We start from the raw sequence: 19,733 nt of genomic DNA, 5'->3' as shown, positions 1-19,733 counted from the left end.
ATACTGCCACAATTATATAATTTGAAAAGGAGAATAAAAATCACCTTTGCTGGAGGGCTTGGAGGTTTTTTTGGACAGTAGAGCTGAGTGAGTTGGCAAGAATTATTTTCCTGTATCCCATGAATTATCCTGCTACCATGCAATTTACCCTCAAGGAAATTCAACTTGCATTTCATAAATATTCTGACTTGCCACAAGGGGATTTTTTTTAGGTTTAGCTTCAAAAAGGCAAAATATACCAGGCAGGATGAAGAAAGTGTACTATTACATATATTAAAAAAATGTAAAAATTCATCTTCTGCTGCTTGGCTTGCTTGAAGCAGGTGAGGGAAAATGTGTTACACATGTTCTTCAAACTACAACAATTAAAATAAATGAGAAAGAAGGTCACTGCGCTGTTGTCTCTAAAGCTCAATTGAATATAGCAGGGTATGTTAGATGGTGAAATTAAGAGATGAGTCAGAATTTATAGCTGATAGCAACATCAAATCAAACAGATAATATATAATATTATTCCTAAATCAGAAATTCATTATTTTAAGATGAAATATATGAAATCCATTAGCATTTGCATTACTTATGTGCAGTTTAAATTTTCCTTGTATTATTTTAGCTGAGACAGATGTATTGCTATGTACAGGCAGAAGCAACAAAGCAATGCTCACTTCATGTGTGTTGTGAAAAAATGAGGCAACTGCTAATAAAGCAAGCAGATTGAAAAAAAACCAAAATCATAGGAGCAAAGAGGAGGCTTGAAATTATAACATTTTACTAAAATGATCCATTTTCGGGCCTTCATAAAGCTTTAAGTTCAGCTAGGGTATTAACCATGTGATTAATACCATCAAACTGCTGGTACACTGAAATATGATGCTGATCATGAATGAGCCCACAACTGCAGGTTTTGCAATGAGAATCAGATATTATTGTTAATCTTGCCCTAAGGGTTATCATGATGTTTTATGCTGCCACACATACAGGTACTAGGAAAGACAAACCCTCTCCTTGAGAAGATCATAGGCTGAGTAGCATTTCAAAAACAACACATAAATTTTATTCTGATAAGTGAAATAAAACCAACACTAAAAATTAAAAAAAAAAAAGGGGGGGGGAAAGCCTGTCAAGAAAACAGGTGAATGCATTTAATTGGTTTAATTTAATTGCTGGTTTGTTTAACTCAAAGATGAGAAGGTACCAGCCATCACATTCCTTTCTCAACCTGAAGAGTACTTTCTTGAATTTTAAGATTCTTTGCATTACAATGCACAGCAATTCCAGTGCAGAGCCTAAAGAAAAAATCAAATTGAGCATGATTTGGTGATATATTAAAGCAAAAGATAAAGGACTGCTATTCTGGCAAGTTCTGTATGTCTATGAAGTTTGCATAATTTTGGTAGGTATTACAGTACCCATTTCTGTTATAAATGAAGAGAGGCTTGCCCTTTCTTTTCTCTATTAACCTGCAGAGCTGTCCACAGGAGCCTGGGAACTTTGTTTTTAAGGCTGTTCACAATGCCAAGTCCTTCAGACTACTGCAGTGTGCCACCTTCAGTGCTGTTTTAATGTAGTTTAAAGTGCTCTAATGCTTCTGACAGAATCTGATCTCTCAGGTAAATTTAGTGCATTTAGCCACAAGTCCCAGTGAATTCAGAAAGATAACCAATTTTATCAAGGACTATGATTCTGTTAATTGAAATGCAAAGTAGATAGTTAAAGGTAAAATAACACTTAAACTTAAGGGAGTTGCTCTCTGCCTTCACTTCAGCAATAAAACTTTATCTCACAAATAGAATGCCTGCTAAGATGATTTCTGTGAACTTTTCTTTCCAGGGATTGCATGGCAAACCAGGCCCCAGAGGACAGAGAGGACCAACAGTAAGTTCTTTTGATTAGCAATTTAGAAGCTTCCCCATGTAAATTGCCTACTTATACTGTGAAGGATTGCTTTCATTAGATCACAGCATCCAGTATTTATCATCAAATGCATCTGTGTTAAATTGACAGGGTCCAAGAGGCTCAAGAGGTCCCAGAGGCCCCACTGGTAAACCAGGTCCAAAGGTAATTATCAAGCACACTTTGTAGACCGGCAACTGGCTGTTTCTTTTAGATAAATGTAAATCCTTAAACATTCTCTTTCCTTTGCAGGGCACTTCAGGCAATGATGGTCCTCCTGGCCCACCAGGCGAAAGGGTTTGTGGAAGCCAGCTTTGTACATGTTTTTATCCACTATATAGGACTGTGATTTGTGGGTGGGAGGGTTGTTTTCTTTTCAATTCTTGCTCTCATATCTCTGTGCTACTTTGACAGGGTAACCAGAACTAACAACACCTCAGTTCCAATGATGCTTTTCACAATGTTATGAATGGGGTGGCTGAAGTTTGATGAAAGCTTCTTCCAACTGTATCTCTGTTTTGAACATATAGGAAACAGAGAGTACATACACACTTTATGTTAATCCATGCACTTTGTATACATCCCTGTGAATTACATGTGTACCCACCTTCAGAATTCCTCACTTACTGCAGCTTACTGCCTGTTCATTGGATTAGCAAACACTCAAGTCACATACAGAAGATTCTTTTTTGAAGCAACTGAGGTTTTTTTTGTTCTGATCAGCTAAGAATTCCCTTCAACCTATTTTCTGCATGCCTCAGAAACCCTACTGTTCTCTCTAAAACAAAATTTTCTGCTTACTATTATCTTACCAATCAATACACAAATCCACTACACAGCTCATTATACAGCACTGTAAAGAAAAAAGAGTATTAATAAATTCTATTTGTAATGGCAGCACTTGAAAACCATTTTAAGTGGATGAGCTTTCTGCCAAAGTATTTTTGCAAAGCTTAAGCTTTTATTTTGTAGTCATATTTCATTAAACTACTAACCTTTTTCATATAGGAAACCTAAAGATCTTCTCCACTATCCCTGGCAAGGTCCCACTGCTCTTTCTGTAGGAGTGTTACTCTTCAGGAGGGAACATTTGTGCATTTTCCCCAGCTCCATAATGTCACTTTTTTTGGCCTTAGCTAGGATATGGGAGGGAGAGGATGAGGCATAGACCAAGAAAGGAAATGTAGTTTGCTTTACACTGAGGAGGCTCAGAGGCAACCTCCCAGAAGGGGAATAGTAGATCCTTGTGGAAGAGGAGTTTGCTGACAGCTCCAGGAGTTTGCAAGGAAGAGAAGTTGTGGGGTACTAAAACAATGAGCAGATCAATCCAAGATGAAGGCATCCCTGGAGAGAAACTGATAAAAGCAAAGAGATGAAGGATCATAAAGCACCATGTTTCTCATCACTTGTGTAATATAAGTGTGAGGTATCTATTTGCTTCCCAAGAGGGGTGAGTGTCAGCCAAAAAATAAAACTGTCATCTCTACTCCTCTGAGACTATTTCAGCTACCAAACATGAAAATAATAAATAATCTATCCTGCATGGCTACCGTTAAAATGAAATTTAATAACAAAACTGAAAATGTAATTTTGATCCCATGCTGTTAGTATTCTAGTGCTTTTTCTCACATAATCTGTCAGTCCACTGACTTGAAACCTGCAAGCCATATTGTGAATGAAAAGAAAAATGTGAAGTTTTTCCTTAGAAAGCCTCAAAGTGTGAGAACAGGGGGAATTATTGAGAAAGAAGGTGCATTTAAATGTAAAACTTAGAGCTGTGTTCCTTTTACTCAGTTTCTGAGACTGACCAATTTCATTTAGGTGATTTGTAGCTGAATTTTATTAGTTTTCCTCTATAAAGCTCCATCTTTTTTTTTTTTTTTTTAAGCTTTATGTTGTACCCAGAAACAAATGAGCAAAGTTATTTGTTCACAGACATGGCTCATTGAAAAATGACTCAGACCCTCATTTGGCTCATATTTGTGTGTTATGAAGGTTTCAGAAACAGACTTATACCTCTTTTTGGAAAAAAAAAAATATGGCTAGGGCAGTAAGAGCACAAAGATTTCTCCCTTTGCCTAACACTTCTTGATAGATTCAGATTTAGTATTTCAGTATAACAGAGGTCTGCCCTGCGATAGGATTCATTTAAGATCAAATTCTTCCCAGCTGCATTTGTGCACTGCTTTGTCCACTGCAGGAGACAGCTGTGCTCTGCAAGCCTGGGCTCTAAGGAATGAGCCTTATGGAAGTTTGAGGAGCAAAAGGGTACAATAATTTGGGAGATGTGGCCTCCTTCTTCAAGTCTTTTGCATCAAACCAACATTTCTAACATATTGAGATGTCATGGGAAACCCACACATCATACACCAAAAAGAATAGGATAAAGTCTTGCATGTATGGGTACATAACTCAGCTGTGGAACCATGTAAAATTAGTAAGACTCCTAAGATTTCACTTAGTACATTAAAAACTAAAGAACAAAAAGGACTTTCATAAGCTGACACAGTACCTTTCAGCCTGTCAACAGTAAATATTAAAAGCTGGCCTCTGGGTTTTTTTTGATAATAACTTCAGAAAGAGTCATGTAAGCTAGTACTTAGTGTCAGTATCTATGTGTATAGATATTTACATGTGAATATACATGCAAGTGCACACAATGCACTAAGTCAGTTGATCATCTTTAGCTAAATTTGTAAAACCATGCTGCATGAAAATTTTCTCACTCCATATACCTGGATATATACAAAACTACAAAAATAAAATGTTCATATATCATGGGATTTTTAAACTATTTTTCATAACAGCAAAAATGCTGTATTTAATCCTAGCTAACTCTGAAAAGTTTATTCTATTTGGAATTTTGTACTGTTGTGCTGGTTTGAAATATTATCAGGGCTTATGAATTGCTAAAGATGAATGTTGGACTAAAAGTTAAAAAGATGACCAAATTATTAAATAAATCCCCTGTTGTATGCAACATGGAAGAACAGTGCTTCTGACTCACAGTTGGTTCCTACTTTATTATGCACAGTTTTAGGGGTAAGATGCAAACATAGCTGATTTTAAGCAGTTTTTCTCATTTTTTACTGCATTCCTACACAAGCACTGTTGCTTTCAGGAAATCCCTCCAGTGTCTGTGTTGTGAATTGTTGCTACCAATATTTATGACGGTGTGGCTGAGGCTTTGTGCTTAAATCCAGACATTACCTACAGGGTTCGTATATTTTATAATTGAAGCAAACTTTTCAATCCAGTTTGAGTAAAACTCCATTTGTTTGGTTGCCTTTAATCCAGGGACCACAAGGGCCTCAGGGACCTGTTGGATTCCCCGGACCAAAGGGACCTCCAGTAAGTATCTCTTTTGTAAAGTATGTGCAACAACAGGAATTGCAATGTTTGTAGAGTACTTCTGAAGTGAATAGTTGAAAATATATGTAAGGGATGGTTTATGTATAGATTACAAATATTCTTGTTGAGCCTTAAGGGTTTGGAGTCGTATTCTAGGCATGATTTGAATGATTGATTCACTGAGGAAAAATGAAGAGGAAGGAGACATTCACTACTAGCAGAAACATAAAGAAGTAATAGCACATTTGAGCTGCCCCCTGAACCAGTTTAGGTTCTTCTGGTGTGCCTCTGCTCATGTGCAGTACAAAACCAACAATCAACCTGAGAATTTTTTTTTCTCCCATGCATTTGCTGCTTTTATTTCCAATTCCAAACCCTGAAATTTCATTAAGTACTTCTATAATCCTTAGATTTGTGTTGAGTCATTAAGACAAATGGAATTATAGGGACTTTCCATGGTTTCTGAATTAACAGAAATCAATTTTGAACATGTTTACATTTGACAGCAGTCATTCTCCAAGCAATTACTAAGACACAATAGGAAGGACACAAGGAAAAAGTATTCAATTCCTAGCTAGCTAATATAGGAGCAGTTAAAATTTGCCAAAGACTAGTCCAGAAATAAACAGAGAGCAAAGATTCTGACAGCTCATTGCACACTGTTTTGAGGATAGCTAAGAAATTACTTGATTTATGTATTTTATAATTTCAGGGCCCACCTGGAAAAGATGGCTTGCCTGGACACCCAGGACAGCGGGGTGAGACTGTAAGTAAATGTACTCTGCTGTGTTAGTGTTGTCCTAAAGGTCATGATTATGTGATCAGAACCAAAGAAACAGAGACAGTGGGGAAAAAGGAAAGAGGCTGGCACCAAGAGGTTACATAACTGCACTTTGCTTGTAGATGGGGCGTGAGAAAGCTTTATTTTTCTCCCATGATACAAATGCAAGGTTATTCTTTGGTATGTCAGTTAGTAACATCAGAATAAGATTAAATATTCAATAGAAGTAAAAAAGATTAATACCCAGATCGCAATTTAAATTAAGATTTTTTCAGGCAACTACTATATAGTAGTTTTCCCACTGAATGCCATGTACCAAAAATAGTACCATAAAAAAAAGTCTTATTGATGATAAGCAGCTAGAAAACTGAAAAGCCAAGACCTTTGGAAAGCAGAATCAGGAATGACTGAATATATTAAAATAAAATAAAATAAAATTTTGAAACTATGCAATCTCTCTAAGAATCACAAGAAATAAATTCTGGCATCAATATGAAAAAGATGCTATGTAATACTTTTAATTGAATTATCTTTAAAAAACACATTTCTGTAGTGTCAAAATGTTACTCTTATTCCATTACTAAATGAAAATTCTCACTTGGATTTTTCAGAGCTAGAGAAAGCCATAAATTAATTTATTGTGAAATTTTCTCAGCATGTAGAATGTGTTTTAGGCTCCAACTTCACTGGAAATCTGTTAGTGACTGCTGAGTCATTTCCACTGCTGGAAGGAGGAGCACCCAGCTTGGAGTAACACATCCCTCTGAAAATCTCGATTTTCTTCTGCTTGTATTGTAGCATTGTGACATTTAATGCTTTGCAATGATAGTGGCTTTTTTTGTGGGTGAAACATTACTGATGACTTCTTTGTTCTTTTTCTTTGCAATGATGCAAGGACTGTGTTGTGTACCGTAAGGATCAACTGCAATCATTGTTTACAGTGCAGGAAGCTCTAACTTGTTCTTTACTCTGCTGTTAAAAAATTACAATTTTCCCTTTAGTTTTACTGCTTTGAACATGAGTCAGTAATGTGCCAGTACAGCAGAGAAAGCAGAGAGCATCCTGTGCTGCAGCAGGGAGGTCTTTTCCTTCTGTCCAGCCCTGCTAAGGCCAGGAGCAGTGTCCAGTTCTGGACTCCTCAGGACAAGAGAGAGCTCCTGGAGTGGCCAGGAAAGGACCACTAATGATAAAGGGACTGGAGCATCTCTGGTGTGTGTAAAGACTGATGGAGCCAGGACTGCTCAGCCTAAAGGCTCAGGTCTCACCCAAGTGCAGAAACACCTGAAGGGAGCTGTAAAGAAGATGGAGCCAGGCTCTTTCCCGTGGTGCCCAGTGACAGGAGGCAGTGGGCATAAACTGAAACACAGGAGGTTCCACCTGAACATCAGGAAATGCTTTCTCTGTGTGAGGGTGACCAAGCACTGCTACAGAGTACCCAGAGAGGCTGCAGTGTCCAGCTGAGGTATTCAAAAGCCATGGTGACACATTCCTGAGCAGCCAGCTCTCAGCAGCCCTGCTGCAGCAGAGCAGTTGCACAGAATGACTCCAGAGGTCCCTTCCAACCTCAGACATTCTGTAACAAAATATTCAAAATACAATGAAACTATGGACACTGTACTGTGTGAAATTTGAAACAGGTCCCTGAGGATTTACTCTCTCCTATGTCCTAATTTTGTATCACTTTGGGTTTGGTAGGGTTATACCCTTAAAAAAGCTGGAGTAACTTAGGAGCAGATGCAGCTTTTCATTAGAATTGTTTTCTGCCCGGTGTGTTTGTTAACTTGGGCCAAAATTATGTTTAAAATCTTTCCCCCCATGGTTTCTCATATATGTGTCTTTGTGGAAAACCAGATGGTTTTAAATCAGTCAGTAGGCTTGTTGACTTTCTTTTCCTGATGAACATATCCACTTCAAGTTTTTTTAAAAGGGTATAAATAGAAAACTTTCATTACACTCACTGGTAGATAAGGGTATTAAGAATTCTGTTTCTTATTTAGACACATATCTTATTATAAAGTTCATTGGTGCATATGGGCATTTCAACAATTAGGGAATTAGGATAAGAGACATAGTCAAGCTTAACAAATTAGAGAGCCAGATTCCCAGGTTGCGCTCTGCAGATTGTTTATGGAATGATAAGCACATGTTGACAGCAGCCAAGGTAACTGTTGGTGGAGAAGAGGCTGCAACTTTTTCCCCCAGTAAGACAAATACACTTTGAAGAACTGACACTATTTGTTGAAATTGTAGACATAGGTACAGTAATATCATGGTAAATAATTTGGAATATAAATGCAGGAATAAGCTTTATACTGAGAACCAATTATGCCAGCCTGTCCTTAGAAGGGATTATAAATTTCAGTGATGTCAATCTCAGTTTGGCAGGAGGTCTCAACAGTGAGCATTGCTAGATTGTCTGCTGTTATGGAAGAATTTAGTATTTCATGTTTGTGAAGAGATAAAATAGAAATATACTACAGAATTAACTGAGGGCCTTCTTCTTGCTACAATAAAACATTTCATTAAATTTTCTTTCACAGAAAATAAAAAAATAGAGGCTTCAAAACACACACATGAGACATTAGTGTAATTTTTAAATTGCTAAATATTTTAGATGAAGCCATGGAAGTTTCAGGTCTTCTTGAGTAGCTGTTGCTGAAATCTCCTTTGCTTTTTACATATTTTAAAAAGGTAGGAATAGACAAGCTTGTAACAGAATAGGGTGGTGAACCCATCATTATTATCAAGAAAGTATCAATGCACTCAGCAAAATCCAGACTAGGAGTTCTTCTCAAGGTGTTTTCTGTAAGTGGGTGATGTTCAACATTCTTTGACTTTCCTGGCAGCAGGCTTACAGAGGAAGCTTTGATTGTGTAAAGGAAGGGACATGGGAATGATTCCATCTGGAGCAGTTCTGATTTTCTGTCATTAGAATAAAGGGATACTTCTGTCTTTTTTTTCTTTTTTTTTTTTTTCCCTTATCTGGACCATATCAGAGGTCAGAGAGAGCACCTGAGTTAGGGGCCAAAGTGAACCCTGGTAACATCTGCCTGGCAGCAGGAAGACAATCAGATTGAGGCAGAACAGCTCAAACTGGAACTGATGGAATAGGGCAACTATCAATCAGACTGTGCCCAGAGGAAAGCTGAGTAGGGCCCAACATTTGACATAACTGGGGCCAGAGGACCCCTTTGTTTTTACACAGTGAGCAGAGCAGGAGGCAGACAGGCAATATTGTGTAGGATCCTAATGTGACCCAGAAGGAATGCACTAATACTCCTCCAACATTTGAAAGAAATAATTTAGCATAAATCAAAGATGCATTAAACAGTGCTATTATAAAGTGATGTTCGCAATCAGTTTATTGACTAATTTTGACCTGAAATCTGGGGCTGCTGATTAAAAAATGAAAATTCTGTATAATTTGCCCATGTTCTAAAAAATTGTCTCAAAAATATTTCCTTTCTACTTGTTTTTGACACCACATTGATTTTTCATTAGCTTCATTCTTTTTGGCAACTCATGTTGCCTTTTCTACCATTTCTATATAACCTTCACCTTCCCTGGATCTTTATTTCTTTTCATTTTCTTTTTGTCTCACCTTCACTTTATCTTTAATGCCCTTCCAACATAATCCTCCATCTGTGTGTTTCTTTAAAAAGCATTTTTATGTCAGGTTTTATGATTCATAATATATATATGTAAAAATGTATTTTCAACTGTCTTTTAGCTGCATCACTTATGCATTCAAACTCATCTAATCAAGTTCTTCTAGAGAGATCTGTAAAACTGATGGCAATTTTTACTGCTGTACCACCTCAGAGAGATGGGAACTGAGAGATGGAAGAGAGATTAATCAACATTTCATTTCTAAGCATACACAGACAAAAAGGATTTCTCTTTTTTTATTTCCTGAAGAAAAGGAGTGTGTGACATGGAATTTCTCATTCACCTCTTCAGCACAGATATGAAATTTGTTCTTCCATAACTTATAGAGGGTAATGTAATATTCTATAATTATTTCACAGGGTTTTCAAGGAAAAACTGGTCCTCCTGGTCCTGGTGGTGTTGTTGGCCCTCAGGTAAATAATTTCCTTTTATAGTTGACTTCATGACACCAAGGTTTAAGGGTTGGATTATGGATAAGGCAGTTGCTTTTGCTGCATTAGAAAGACCATATTTAAGGTTATATTAATTTTTGCAACAAAAGTTGCATAACAATGTCACAAAGCTATACTTAGTAATCATCAGTGATCCCACACAAAAAAAAAAAAAAAGAAAAAAAAAATTTTGGGTTCCCTTTCCATGTTGTTTTAGGTTTTGGTTTGGATTTTTTGTTTGTTGTTGTTTCAGGGTTTTTTAATGTGATTATGAAATTGGTGGTTTACAGAAGTCAAGGAGATAGATTTCTCTACCATTAATCGTTTTAGAAAGAATGATGCAATGTGTCACTTTCTTGCCAGAGAAAAAACTACAGTAACTTTGAGATTGTGGAGAGATAAATTATCAAAATTTCATTTGGTTTAACCTTATTAATCTACAACTTAATCAAGCATTTAGAGCTGTTTTAGTGAATTCCCTCAGTGGAACTTTTCTGCTAGGGAATCTGAAGAGAGATCTTTCAACTCTCCTGCCTTACAATTCCTATTATTCAGAAAAACAACAGTATAGAATGTTTCAAGACAAGAATAGTACATGGATTTCTCTCCCGTGTCCTTTTTGTAACCTTCTCCCATACACGCTGTGTTGTAAAGCTTCAGTGCTTAAGGAACAAGGTCAGGATTTCACTCTTTGGAAGCTGCACAGACGTGTCTGCAGGCAAAATGCAATGCAAGATTTATTTTATAGGACAAAGATATTTTGTAAGTCAGCCTTGCCTGGAGGGAAGGTGAGGATTGTACGCTGAGCAATGGCAATACTGTTTGGTAAATAACAGCTGGATATTGAGAATCTGGTCCTCTCCACTTCCTCCCACACTCCACAAGACATTAAATACCTTCAGGTGACTAAAGTTGTACTCTTGTGCCTAGGGTCCTACTGGTGAGACTGGACCAATTGGTGAGAGAGGCCATCCAGGTCCTCCTGGTCCCCCAGGTGAACAAGGCCTCCCAGGTGCTGCAGGAAAAGAAGGTGCTAAGGTAGGATGTGGCTTTGGGGAGCAAACAGGAAGGGACAGATAAACTGCTGGCAGTGTGACATTTCAAATCATCATGTAGACATACAGAATAAAATGAGAACATACAGTGTAAAATCATGATTGGCAGGTTTCACCCAGAAGGACTTAGAAGAATGGAAGTTTCTAATTTTAGAGCTGTGTCTGCTTCCACTGAAGCAGACTTCTCTTGAGCCAAAAATTAATAATTTTGTAATAAAAACTTCTTAAAAAAGCTTTTGCACATACTATGTATTCAATATGGAGATACTAAGTAATGACATTTTCACACCAAGGTAGAAAATTGCACATTGGCATTTAAAGTCAGATGTGTAGTAGTGAATAAAAGGCAGAATTTCATGGAATAAGTTAAACTCCTTGCTAATTTTTAGCTACCACTGGGGAACAAGAAAAATATTACTTATCTAGTTTCTATGTAATTCCATTCAATTTTTGATTATAAGTGGGTATCAAACTTTTTTTATTTAGTGTGTCTTTAAACATGTTTTTATGGCTTGTTGTGTTTTTCAGTATTTCTGTTCCATAACTGGTACTGTATTTTGTCAAAGTTCATTATAAATGTAACCACAGACTATTGTACTGATAAAAGAATTAGTGGGTGAATATCTGGGGGTACAACTTTTTTTTCATTACTATAACTAGGATCTGGTAGCTAATTTTCATCGCTCTTTGTACAGCTAACTATTAAACATTTTTTAAAATCCAAATGTAATATGTTTCCCAGGGTGACCCAGGTCCTCAAGGTATTCCTGGGAAGGATGGACCAGCAGGTCTTCGTGGTTTCCCTGGAGAGAGAGGCCTTCCAGGTGCTCAGGTATGATACAAGCACTAGAGCCATTGGCATGGTATTTCTAAATAAAAGAAACAATGTATTAACTCCTTTATTTCATGAGGTCTTCAATGTGTGTAAAATAAATGCAATAAGAGAACAGACGTCAAGCATCCAACATTGTCAAATATAATTGACTAGATAAGAAGAAAGGAATTTATTCAGGTTTGTTTCTTTGGATCTTTATGTGTTTCCTATTATATGTGTTGCAAAATTACTCTTGAGCTTTTCAGTTTAGCTGACAAGCTTTTTTTTTCCTTTCCATTTTTTAGGGTCCAGCTGGTCTGAAAGGAGGGGAAGGCCCACAGGGTCCACCTGGCCCAATGGTAAGTAAACAGAATAATTTTATGGAAATAGAAACAATATTACCTAATAACCTTTTTTCTCCTTTAGATGCTGTGGTGTTTTCATTAACACAGTCTAAAACAGCAGACAGATCAGACTACTACTAAGTATCCACACTTACAAGCATGCAGGGATTATGAAGGTAGAGAATATCTGAAGCCTTCTGCCACTAGAATTAGTTATAACATTTACTTGCTGCTTGATAGTTCTCACTTACACAAATTGGTTTTGAGATGAGAGAGGTTTTCTGCAGTGCAAAATTCCATGGATAGTGACTGGTGGTTCCATGGATAGTGACTGGTGGACTCATGTTGTTGTGGTGGGCTTGCCTTGGCTGGATGCCAGGTGCCCTCCAAACTGTTCCACCCCTGCCCTCCTCAGCTGGACAGCAGAAGACAAGATACACTGAAAGGCTTGTGAGTCCAGATAGGGACAGGGACATCAGCCACCAGTTACATCATGGGCAAAACAAACTGGGAAAATGAATTTAATTTCTTTTTTATCAAATCAGAGTAGGATAGATAAGGAGAAACAAAAACAAAGTCTGAAAACACCTTCTCCCCACCCTCCCTTCCTCCCAGGCTGAACTTCACTCCTGATTTTTGCTTTATGCTGCGCCCAAGCAGTGCAGCAGGATGGGGAATGGCCCTCAGTACACCACACATTGCCACTCCTTCCTCCCCATGGGGAGGACTCCTCACACTCTTCCCCTTTTCTGGGAGGCAATCCTCCTTGAACTTGTCCAGTGTGAGTTCATCCCACAGGTGCAGTTCTTCATTAACTGCTCCAGCCCAGATCCCCCCCAGGGTGCAGTCCTTCAGGAACAAGCTGCTGCAGTGTGGGTCCCCCATGGGGTCACAAGTCCTGCCAGCAAACCTGCTCCACTGCAGGCACTCCACAGGGCCACAGTCTCCTTTGGGCATCCACCTACTCCAGTGTGGGATCCTCCATGGGCTGTGGGTGGATCTCTGCTCCCCTTCTGTTGTGCATCTTCTCTCCGCTTCTTAAATTCATTATCCAAGAGTTCTGCCCCTGTCACTTACGGGTCCATCCTGGAGCTGACAGCTGTGAGCTCCACTGGACATGGGAGATAATAGCATCTTCTCCCAGAAGTCAGTCCTGTAGTTCCCTGCTACCAAACCCTTGCCATACAAACCCAGTACTCCTGTGTTCCCTTTGTACAACTGTGAAAAGTCATGTTGTGCATGAATTTTCCTTCTTGGCATTTTAAGCTCTATAGTAGAGTATGCTTCAAGTTGCCTGTTCTCTGTTGTCATGGCTTTTTGAAAAGAAGTTCTACAAGGATGCACTGGCATTCAAAACATGGTAGAGTTATTCCCAAATGTGAATTGTGTAGATTTTGACAGTCATCTTGTCAACTTATTTCTTTCATTCAGTGCAGTTGAGGTTAAAAAAAAAAAAAAAAAGAATCAATCACAGCTATTCATGTTAGGAAAAAAAAAGTAATGGAGGAGCTGAGTTTCTATGTGCTTCAACAAAGCTCTCTTATGTCCTTGCAATTCATATTCAGATTAGAATGCATTAAACAAGGATAAAAAGCCACACATGGTACAGTAAAAGTAATACAGGGGACTTGAATTCTTAAAATGAATTATTGAATTCTTAATGCCAAAAACCTGAATTTGCAGTTCTTAACACTGTGCACTATATATATATATTCCCAAAAGCACCAAAACAAAGAATGGAATGGAATGGAATGGAATGGAATGGAATGGAATGGAATGGAATGGAATGGAATGGAATGGAATGGAATGGAATGGAAGCTAGTAGGGAGAGTCAAAAGGGTTATCATCTTACCCATCTGAAGAACCTGAAATGTTAAAAGAAAGGATGAATCAAAGTCAAGAAAACATAGACCAGAATAGTCTCTTCAATCTAAAGGTCATGTCTTGATTTTTTGTTGAAGGAGCCCCTAAGGCTGGGCTGACCTCTCAAGCACATGATTCAGGTGCAGTGACCCAGAGCCCTTCTGAGCATGCACCGAGCAGCCAGCACAGGCAAAGCTCAAAGCAGATGCGTGGCAGCCAGCCAGCACTGTCCTCACAGGAGCTGTGCCACTCCTGTCATGGGTCCTCAGAAACACACATCACACAAAATGTGAGGCACACCTGATCTAGTGATAGTTGTCTGTATTCTGAAATCCATATGCTTGAACTGAAATTCAGATGATCCATGTTTTTCTAATTCTTATAGAGTGTGTGTAAGCCAGTGTTTTAGTTGAAAACACCAGAGCTCTTTTGAGGACGATGTCTCAATTATCCCCATTTACCATCCTTTAATTTAAATCACAGCGCTCTCTCAGAGCTCATGAAAAGTATTCCTATCATGTGAAACTAAATTGGTAGAGAAAATCCAGGAACACTATTAATGCTCCCCAGCTAATGGGAGTTCAGTGCCAGACTGAAATCATCATTAATTATAGTCCAGAAACACACAGAGTATGGGTGTCAGGAGCACACTACCAAGGACTTCAGTTCAGAAACCCCTTTCTGTTGGGGCCACCCTTCCTGCTAAGGTAAACAGTCATAGAAAGAAAGGAGACTGAGAAATTTTGCATATCGTTTTTTGGGTCTTTAGGAAATAAATGTAGTGGTAGCAGGAGTTGAAAGAGAGTTTGAAGGGCAAAATTTGTAATTTTTTAAAATATATTTTGAACTCATTGTAGTACAAGGGGGCCACTTGAGGTACTAACAGGACCAAGTTGCCCTTAAAGTATTCCAAGAGTCGTCAGTAGGATTTTTATCTGTTTTATCTTTAATTACTAACTTGTTATCTTGAAACAGTATTCTGTGTAAAAGGTGAGCAGGTGCCCTTAATGCTGAGTTTCTGTGCACCTTCAAGCACCATAATAAAACCAGGATTGCTTGCTTTTTTCACAGAAGCTCACAGCAGACCTTGAGCATCAAATAGTCCGAAAATATTTTCCCATCTATTTTTAGCCAACAGTGGGTACACACAGAAGTGTAATTGCAGTGGAGTCTTCATTTGCCATTTATAATAGGAAGAGATTCCATGCCACTGGCTGACTTTCCTCAGATTCCCTGCCAATACCAATTGTTTCTAACTAGCATATGTAGTCAATTATAAGCTTTATTTGGCTGGTGCATACATCTGCAAGCATACCAAACAAATGACTGCTCCAAATTCTGTGCATATGCCAATTACTCTGTTTAGAGGGATTTGGACAAAAGAAAGAGGTGCATGAATGCATGTCAGAGCAAGAGGGGGTTCTGCAGGACTGAGGGCAGGGGGGGCATATTTTCTTGGTTTGGGGTTTTTTGGGGGGTTGTGGTTGTTATTTTGTTATTGTGGGGCAGAGAGTTAAGGTTTTTTAAGAATTCTCTTTTATCTGCTTTCTTTGTTGCTTCTGTTTGTTTTCTTCCCTTCTCCTACTACCGTGTGGAATGCTGAATGCTGATGAGAGATAGCTCTTTGGAATGTCAAGCAGTCATTTTTCATTTGCTCATTTAGGAATAGGATGCTCAAATTAGACTCAGAATAAGCCAGCTGTAGGCTACCCAATTATCAGCACTGAACTATCTAGAGCTATCTTCATCTATCTGACAACATTTTACAGTCATGGGGACCTTCACTTGTTGAGCATTTTGTTAACCATCAGCAAAAAGTATTGCTACTACTATGCAATGTATACAATGGCTGTCATTACATACCTCCTTACAGGAAGTGAGATACAACCAAGGCTGCTAATGATACCGTATGTAGTATGTATAGCACAGTATAGTATGTATAGCAATACAAGACAAAATGTGTCTGTAGAGAAGTTTTAAAAGACCAAAGGTTAAAAAGTGGTTTCATAACATAAGGAGCTCGTTTCATAGTGGGACAGAGTGACCAGAAAAAAAAAAAAAACACAAAACAAACAAACAAACAAAAAAAACCCCAAAAAACCCCCAAAAGAACCTAACACAGAAAGAGAGAACAGACTTCAGAAGCTGCTTAAAATGTTTTTCTGAGTTGGACTATAAATTATACTGCTGTGCTCAGAGGCCATTCTCTCAGAGAAAGGAGCAGTTCCTTGAAAATAGAAGGTGTAGTCCCTCTTCACAGCTCATGTGAAATGCAAAGATAAATGTGAAAACTTGGCTGATTAAAGAGCTTCTGGAAATTATGACCTCTGTTAGTGTCTGCTGTCTGACACAGGAGAGATCTAGGAGTTATTTGGGTTTTTTCCTCTCTATTCTTACATCCTCCTGATGAGATGACATAAAGTTGTTTAGCTTATGAGAGCTGACAAGATCAGAGACCATGGTAGAATGGCTGTAGGGTAATGACTTTTTCTTGTTGAATTCACTGAAGCCTTAGGAGCTAAAATAACAGAAATAGGACAGAAACTTAGGCAGCCACCCAGACTTTAAAAAAACCCCAACACCTGGAAGGATAAAGTCATCTATGATTTCCATACAAATACTTTGTTTGAACACTCATGCAAATTTAGATCTTACTAAAATAACTTGCTAAAATACTTTGAGAAACCATTCAGCACTCTTTTCTGTCCCATTTATGTGGAGGGAAAATCACCTTAATATTAAATTAGTACCAGTTATGCTAATGAGGTCAGTCTGGGACAAGTATATCATAAGTAAAAGCAAAAAAAATAGGGTCCTCATAGGTGAAAGCATCTTAAAATTCCAGCAGAATATCAAATAACTAAAATACAGCAAATTTGATCTTGCTTAAACATGAAAAAAAAGGCTATTTAGAGTCTCAGGGTACACCACCTATTAGTGTTCTATTCTGTGATGTATCATCCTGCTTGTAGTATATCAATTGGAGAAGTGAAATTACCAATCATAACTTTGAAGTGTTGCAAACTATCTTGAGGTCTAAAGCTGAAAAGCTGGGGAAATATTTTAGTACCACAAACAAACATTTAACAGTACTCAACACGAAAACTGTAAATTATTTAAAAGACAGAAAACAAAGATGCAGGTGCCTGTTGCTTCACCTTTAATTTGTAATACTAGATTTTTAACTTCTGTGATTATATAAAGATGCCTGTACATAAAAAACCTCCTCTGTAGAACACACTAAGTTAGTCACTATATTTGAATGGATTTTTACAGAGGTGAATTGAAATGCAGAAATGTGATCATCACACCAGTGAACAACACAAAGCTTTCCCAAAATTTTGGTTGTCGTGTGGCTTAGTTCTATATTTTGATATGGTGAATATTCTTTCATCAAAGTAGTATGTTAATATATTTTGAAAACACAGAAAGAAATAAGTTCTTGAAAACAGACTTTTAAGGACACTCTCATTAGATGAACAAATACAGGAAGTGGTGTTTACGAAAAATATGATCAGTGTTGTATGAACTGTACTGAGTATGAACTTCGAGTTGGTCCTTTCAGCCTTTTCTACTTGCACACAATGATGGATGCGTAACCTTCAACCAGCTGAACTCGCACTGATAAACATCTTTGTTGACTTGCCTCATGACAACCACCAGCATCACCAGGGCTCTGAGAATGCCTTTATCCCCTGTTCTTTTCCAGGGCTCGCCAGGAGAGCGCGGAGCCGCGGGCACTGCTGGCCCCATTGGTCTGCCCGGCCGTCCCGGCCCCCAGGGGCCTCCAGGCCCTGCTGGAGAGAAGGGTGCTCCCGTGAGTAATCACAGCCCAGGAAACTGCCCCAGCACACTCTTCATTCCAGAATGTCACTTCTTCCCACTCTGCTGTTTGCCTGTTCAATATGTATTCTCAGAATACCCAACCTACTCATTTTAAATTTACAGATATGTATATAGTGAAACATTTCTTATTGTGCTCTCTAAGACTAGGAGGGGTTAAACCTGTTAATATCAGAGACTGATATAAATCAGTCTTTCATTAAAACTTTTTACCCAGCCACTCTGCATTAGAGTACAAGTGTATTTGACATCAGCTTCCATTAATACTTCACATAACTCTCTTATATATTCTCTTCCCTTGATAGTTTTCTTTCTGTTGTGGTGTTTCCTGTTCCATTGTTTTTTGGATTTTTCTGAAGGGGGGTGGGTTTTTTCATTTTGTATTGGTACTGTGATTCCCTGTACTGCAATTTTCATTACTCTCCTGTGATAATGTGAATTGCTTCATTTTCTTCAAAACCAGGGTGAAAAAGGCCCCCAAGGTCCAGCTGGACGTGATGGAATACAGGGTCCTGTAGGACTTCCTGGTCCTGCTGGTCCTAGTGGTTCTCCTGGAGAAGATGGTGACAAGGTGAATCATTATAATTGGTATTAGAATATCTGTCAGTACAGTTCTTTGTAGCTTTCCTCACAATAAATAGCGTGATGAAGCAACAAATCTTATCTCTGCCTCCCCCAAATTCCCTCTGCCTAGTACAAAAAATACCTAAAAACCTCTTCTGTAACTAAATGTCTGAGGGACAGATGCTATGGGACATTGGGATTTGTGCTAAAGAACTAGTAGAAAAACATTTACCTTGGCAAAGAAACAAGGCTAAAAATGTGGTAAAACATGGAAAATTATAACAAAATTTATTTTTGCCTATTTTAGAAACTTGGTCTGCTTAATGAGTAATATATAGGGATTCAAAACCACCAGAGGCTGTGCTGGTAGGTTGAGGGTGTCAAAATAATGATGTTCACAGCAGAGATATTCTGTTGACCTCTGGCAGAATTTAGAACACGGCACCTTTCAGGATCATCTGGTGTGGTTGCTTGACCAAGCGCTTCTCTGTTAGCTAGCACAGGGAAAAGATAAAGATTTCAACATTAATTTTAGTGATGCATGACTGTTATTTATCCCACAGATAGTATTTTCTGTGATTGAATTTATGTTTTATTATTGTATAAAGAAACCATTTTTCTATTGTGGTTTCTTGGTGATTTGAATAATTTTGAAGTTTTGAAATACTGTACACTCCAGTGAGAAGCCATTGTTCAGTCATAAACAGTTACATGAGGCTGTAAATCAGGGTACTTTCATTATAAGTTCATATCAAAGGTGACATGAGCAACAGTTTCCTTTATTTAGGGCTCAGTTGTATTGTACTGCAAAGCCAGGTCTTGTTGCCCTTTTCAATTCAGTAATCAATATCTTGATTAGTATGACATACTATTGATCACTGTGGAATTGCTCCCTTTAGGCTTTCACACTTGAAGCAGCAGCATAATACATAGAATAATCATATCAAAGGGAACATTTAGAGATACTATGGTATTGATTTCAGCTAAGTGTGAAGGAGACCATTTTAAACAAATTCAACTTTTAACTTTCAATTACAGGGTGAAATTGGTGAACCAGGTCAGAAAGGTAGCAAAGGTGACAAAGGAGAAAACGTGAGTAGCAAAATCCTTTGTGCTTTACATCTG

The 19,733-nt window shown here is 38.1% G+C and overlaps 1 protein-coding gene across 5 annotated transcripts in view; it reads left to right on the top strand.

Annotated features, from left to right (window-relative positions):
* COL11A1 (collagen type XI alpha 1 chain) overlaps positions 1 to 19,733 on the top strand; it is a 132,213-nt gene that overhangs the window by 81,742 nt on the left and 30,738 nt on the right. For all 5 annotated transcript variants that reach the window (XM_033067093.2, XM_033067094.2, XM_033067092.2 and 2 more), the window contains 12 exons: positions 1,831 to 1,875; positions 2,005 to 2,058; positions 2,146 to 2,190; positions 5,191 to 5,244; positions 5,957 to 6,010; positions 10,054 to 10,107; positions 11,056 to 11,163; positions 11,923 to 12,012; positions 12,300 to 12,353; positions 17,911 to 18,018; positions 18,508 to 18,615; positions 19,647 to 19,700. In XM_033067093.2, coding sequence (XP_032922984.1) covers positions 1,831 to 1,875; positions 2,005 to 2,058; positions 2,146 to 2,190; positions 5,191 to 5,244; positions 5,957 to 6,010; positions 10,054 to 10,107; positions 11,056 to 11,163; positions 11,923 to 12,012; positions 12,300 to 12,353; positions 17,911 to 18,018; positions 18,508 to 18,615; positions 19,647 to 19,700 — 828 coding nt within the window. The remainder of the gene's footprint in view (positions 1 to 1,830; positions 1,876 to 2,004; positions 2,059 to 2,145; positions 2,191 to 5,190; positions 5,245 to 5,956; positions 6,011 to 10,053; positions 10,108 to 11,055; positions 11,164 to 11,922; positions 12,013 to 12,299; positions 12,354 to 17,910; positions 18,019 to 18,507; positions 18,616 to 19,646; positions 19,701 to 19,733) is intronic.

This window comes from Catharus ustulatus, chromosome 9 (genome assembly GCF_009819885.2).
Source record: "Catharus ustulatus isolate bCatUst1 chromosome 9, bCatUst1.pri.v2, whole genome shotgun sequence".
In the NCBI taxonomy this organism is placed as follows: Eukaryota; Metazoa; Chordata; class Aves; order Passeriformes; family Turdidae; genus Catharus; species Catharus ustulatus.
Note: the sequence above shows the minus strand (reverse complement) of the source record. Positions and strands in the feature narration are given on the sequence as shown.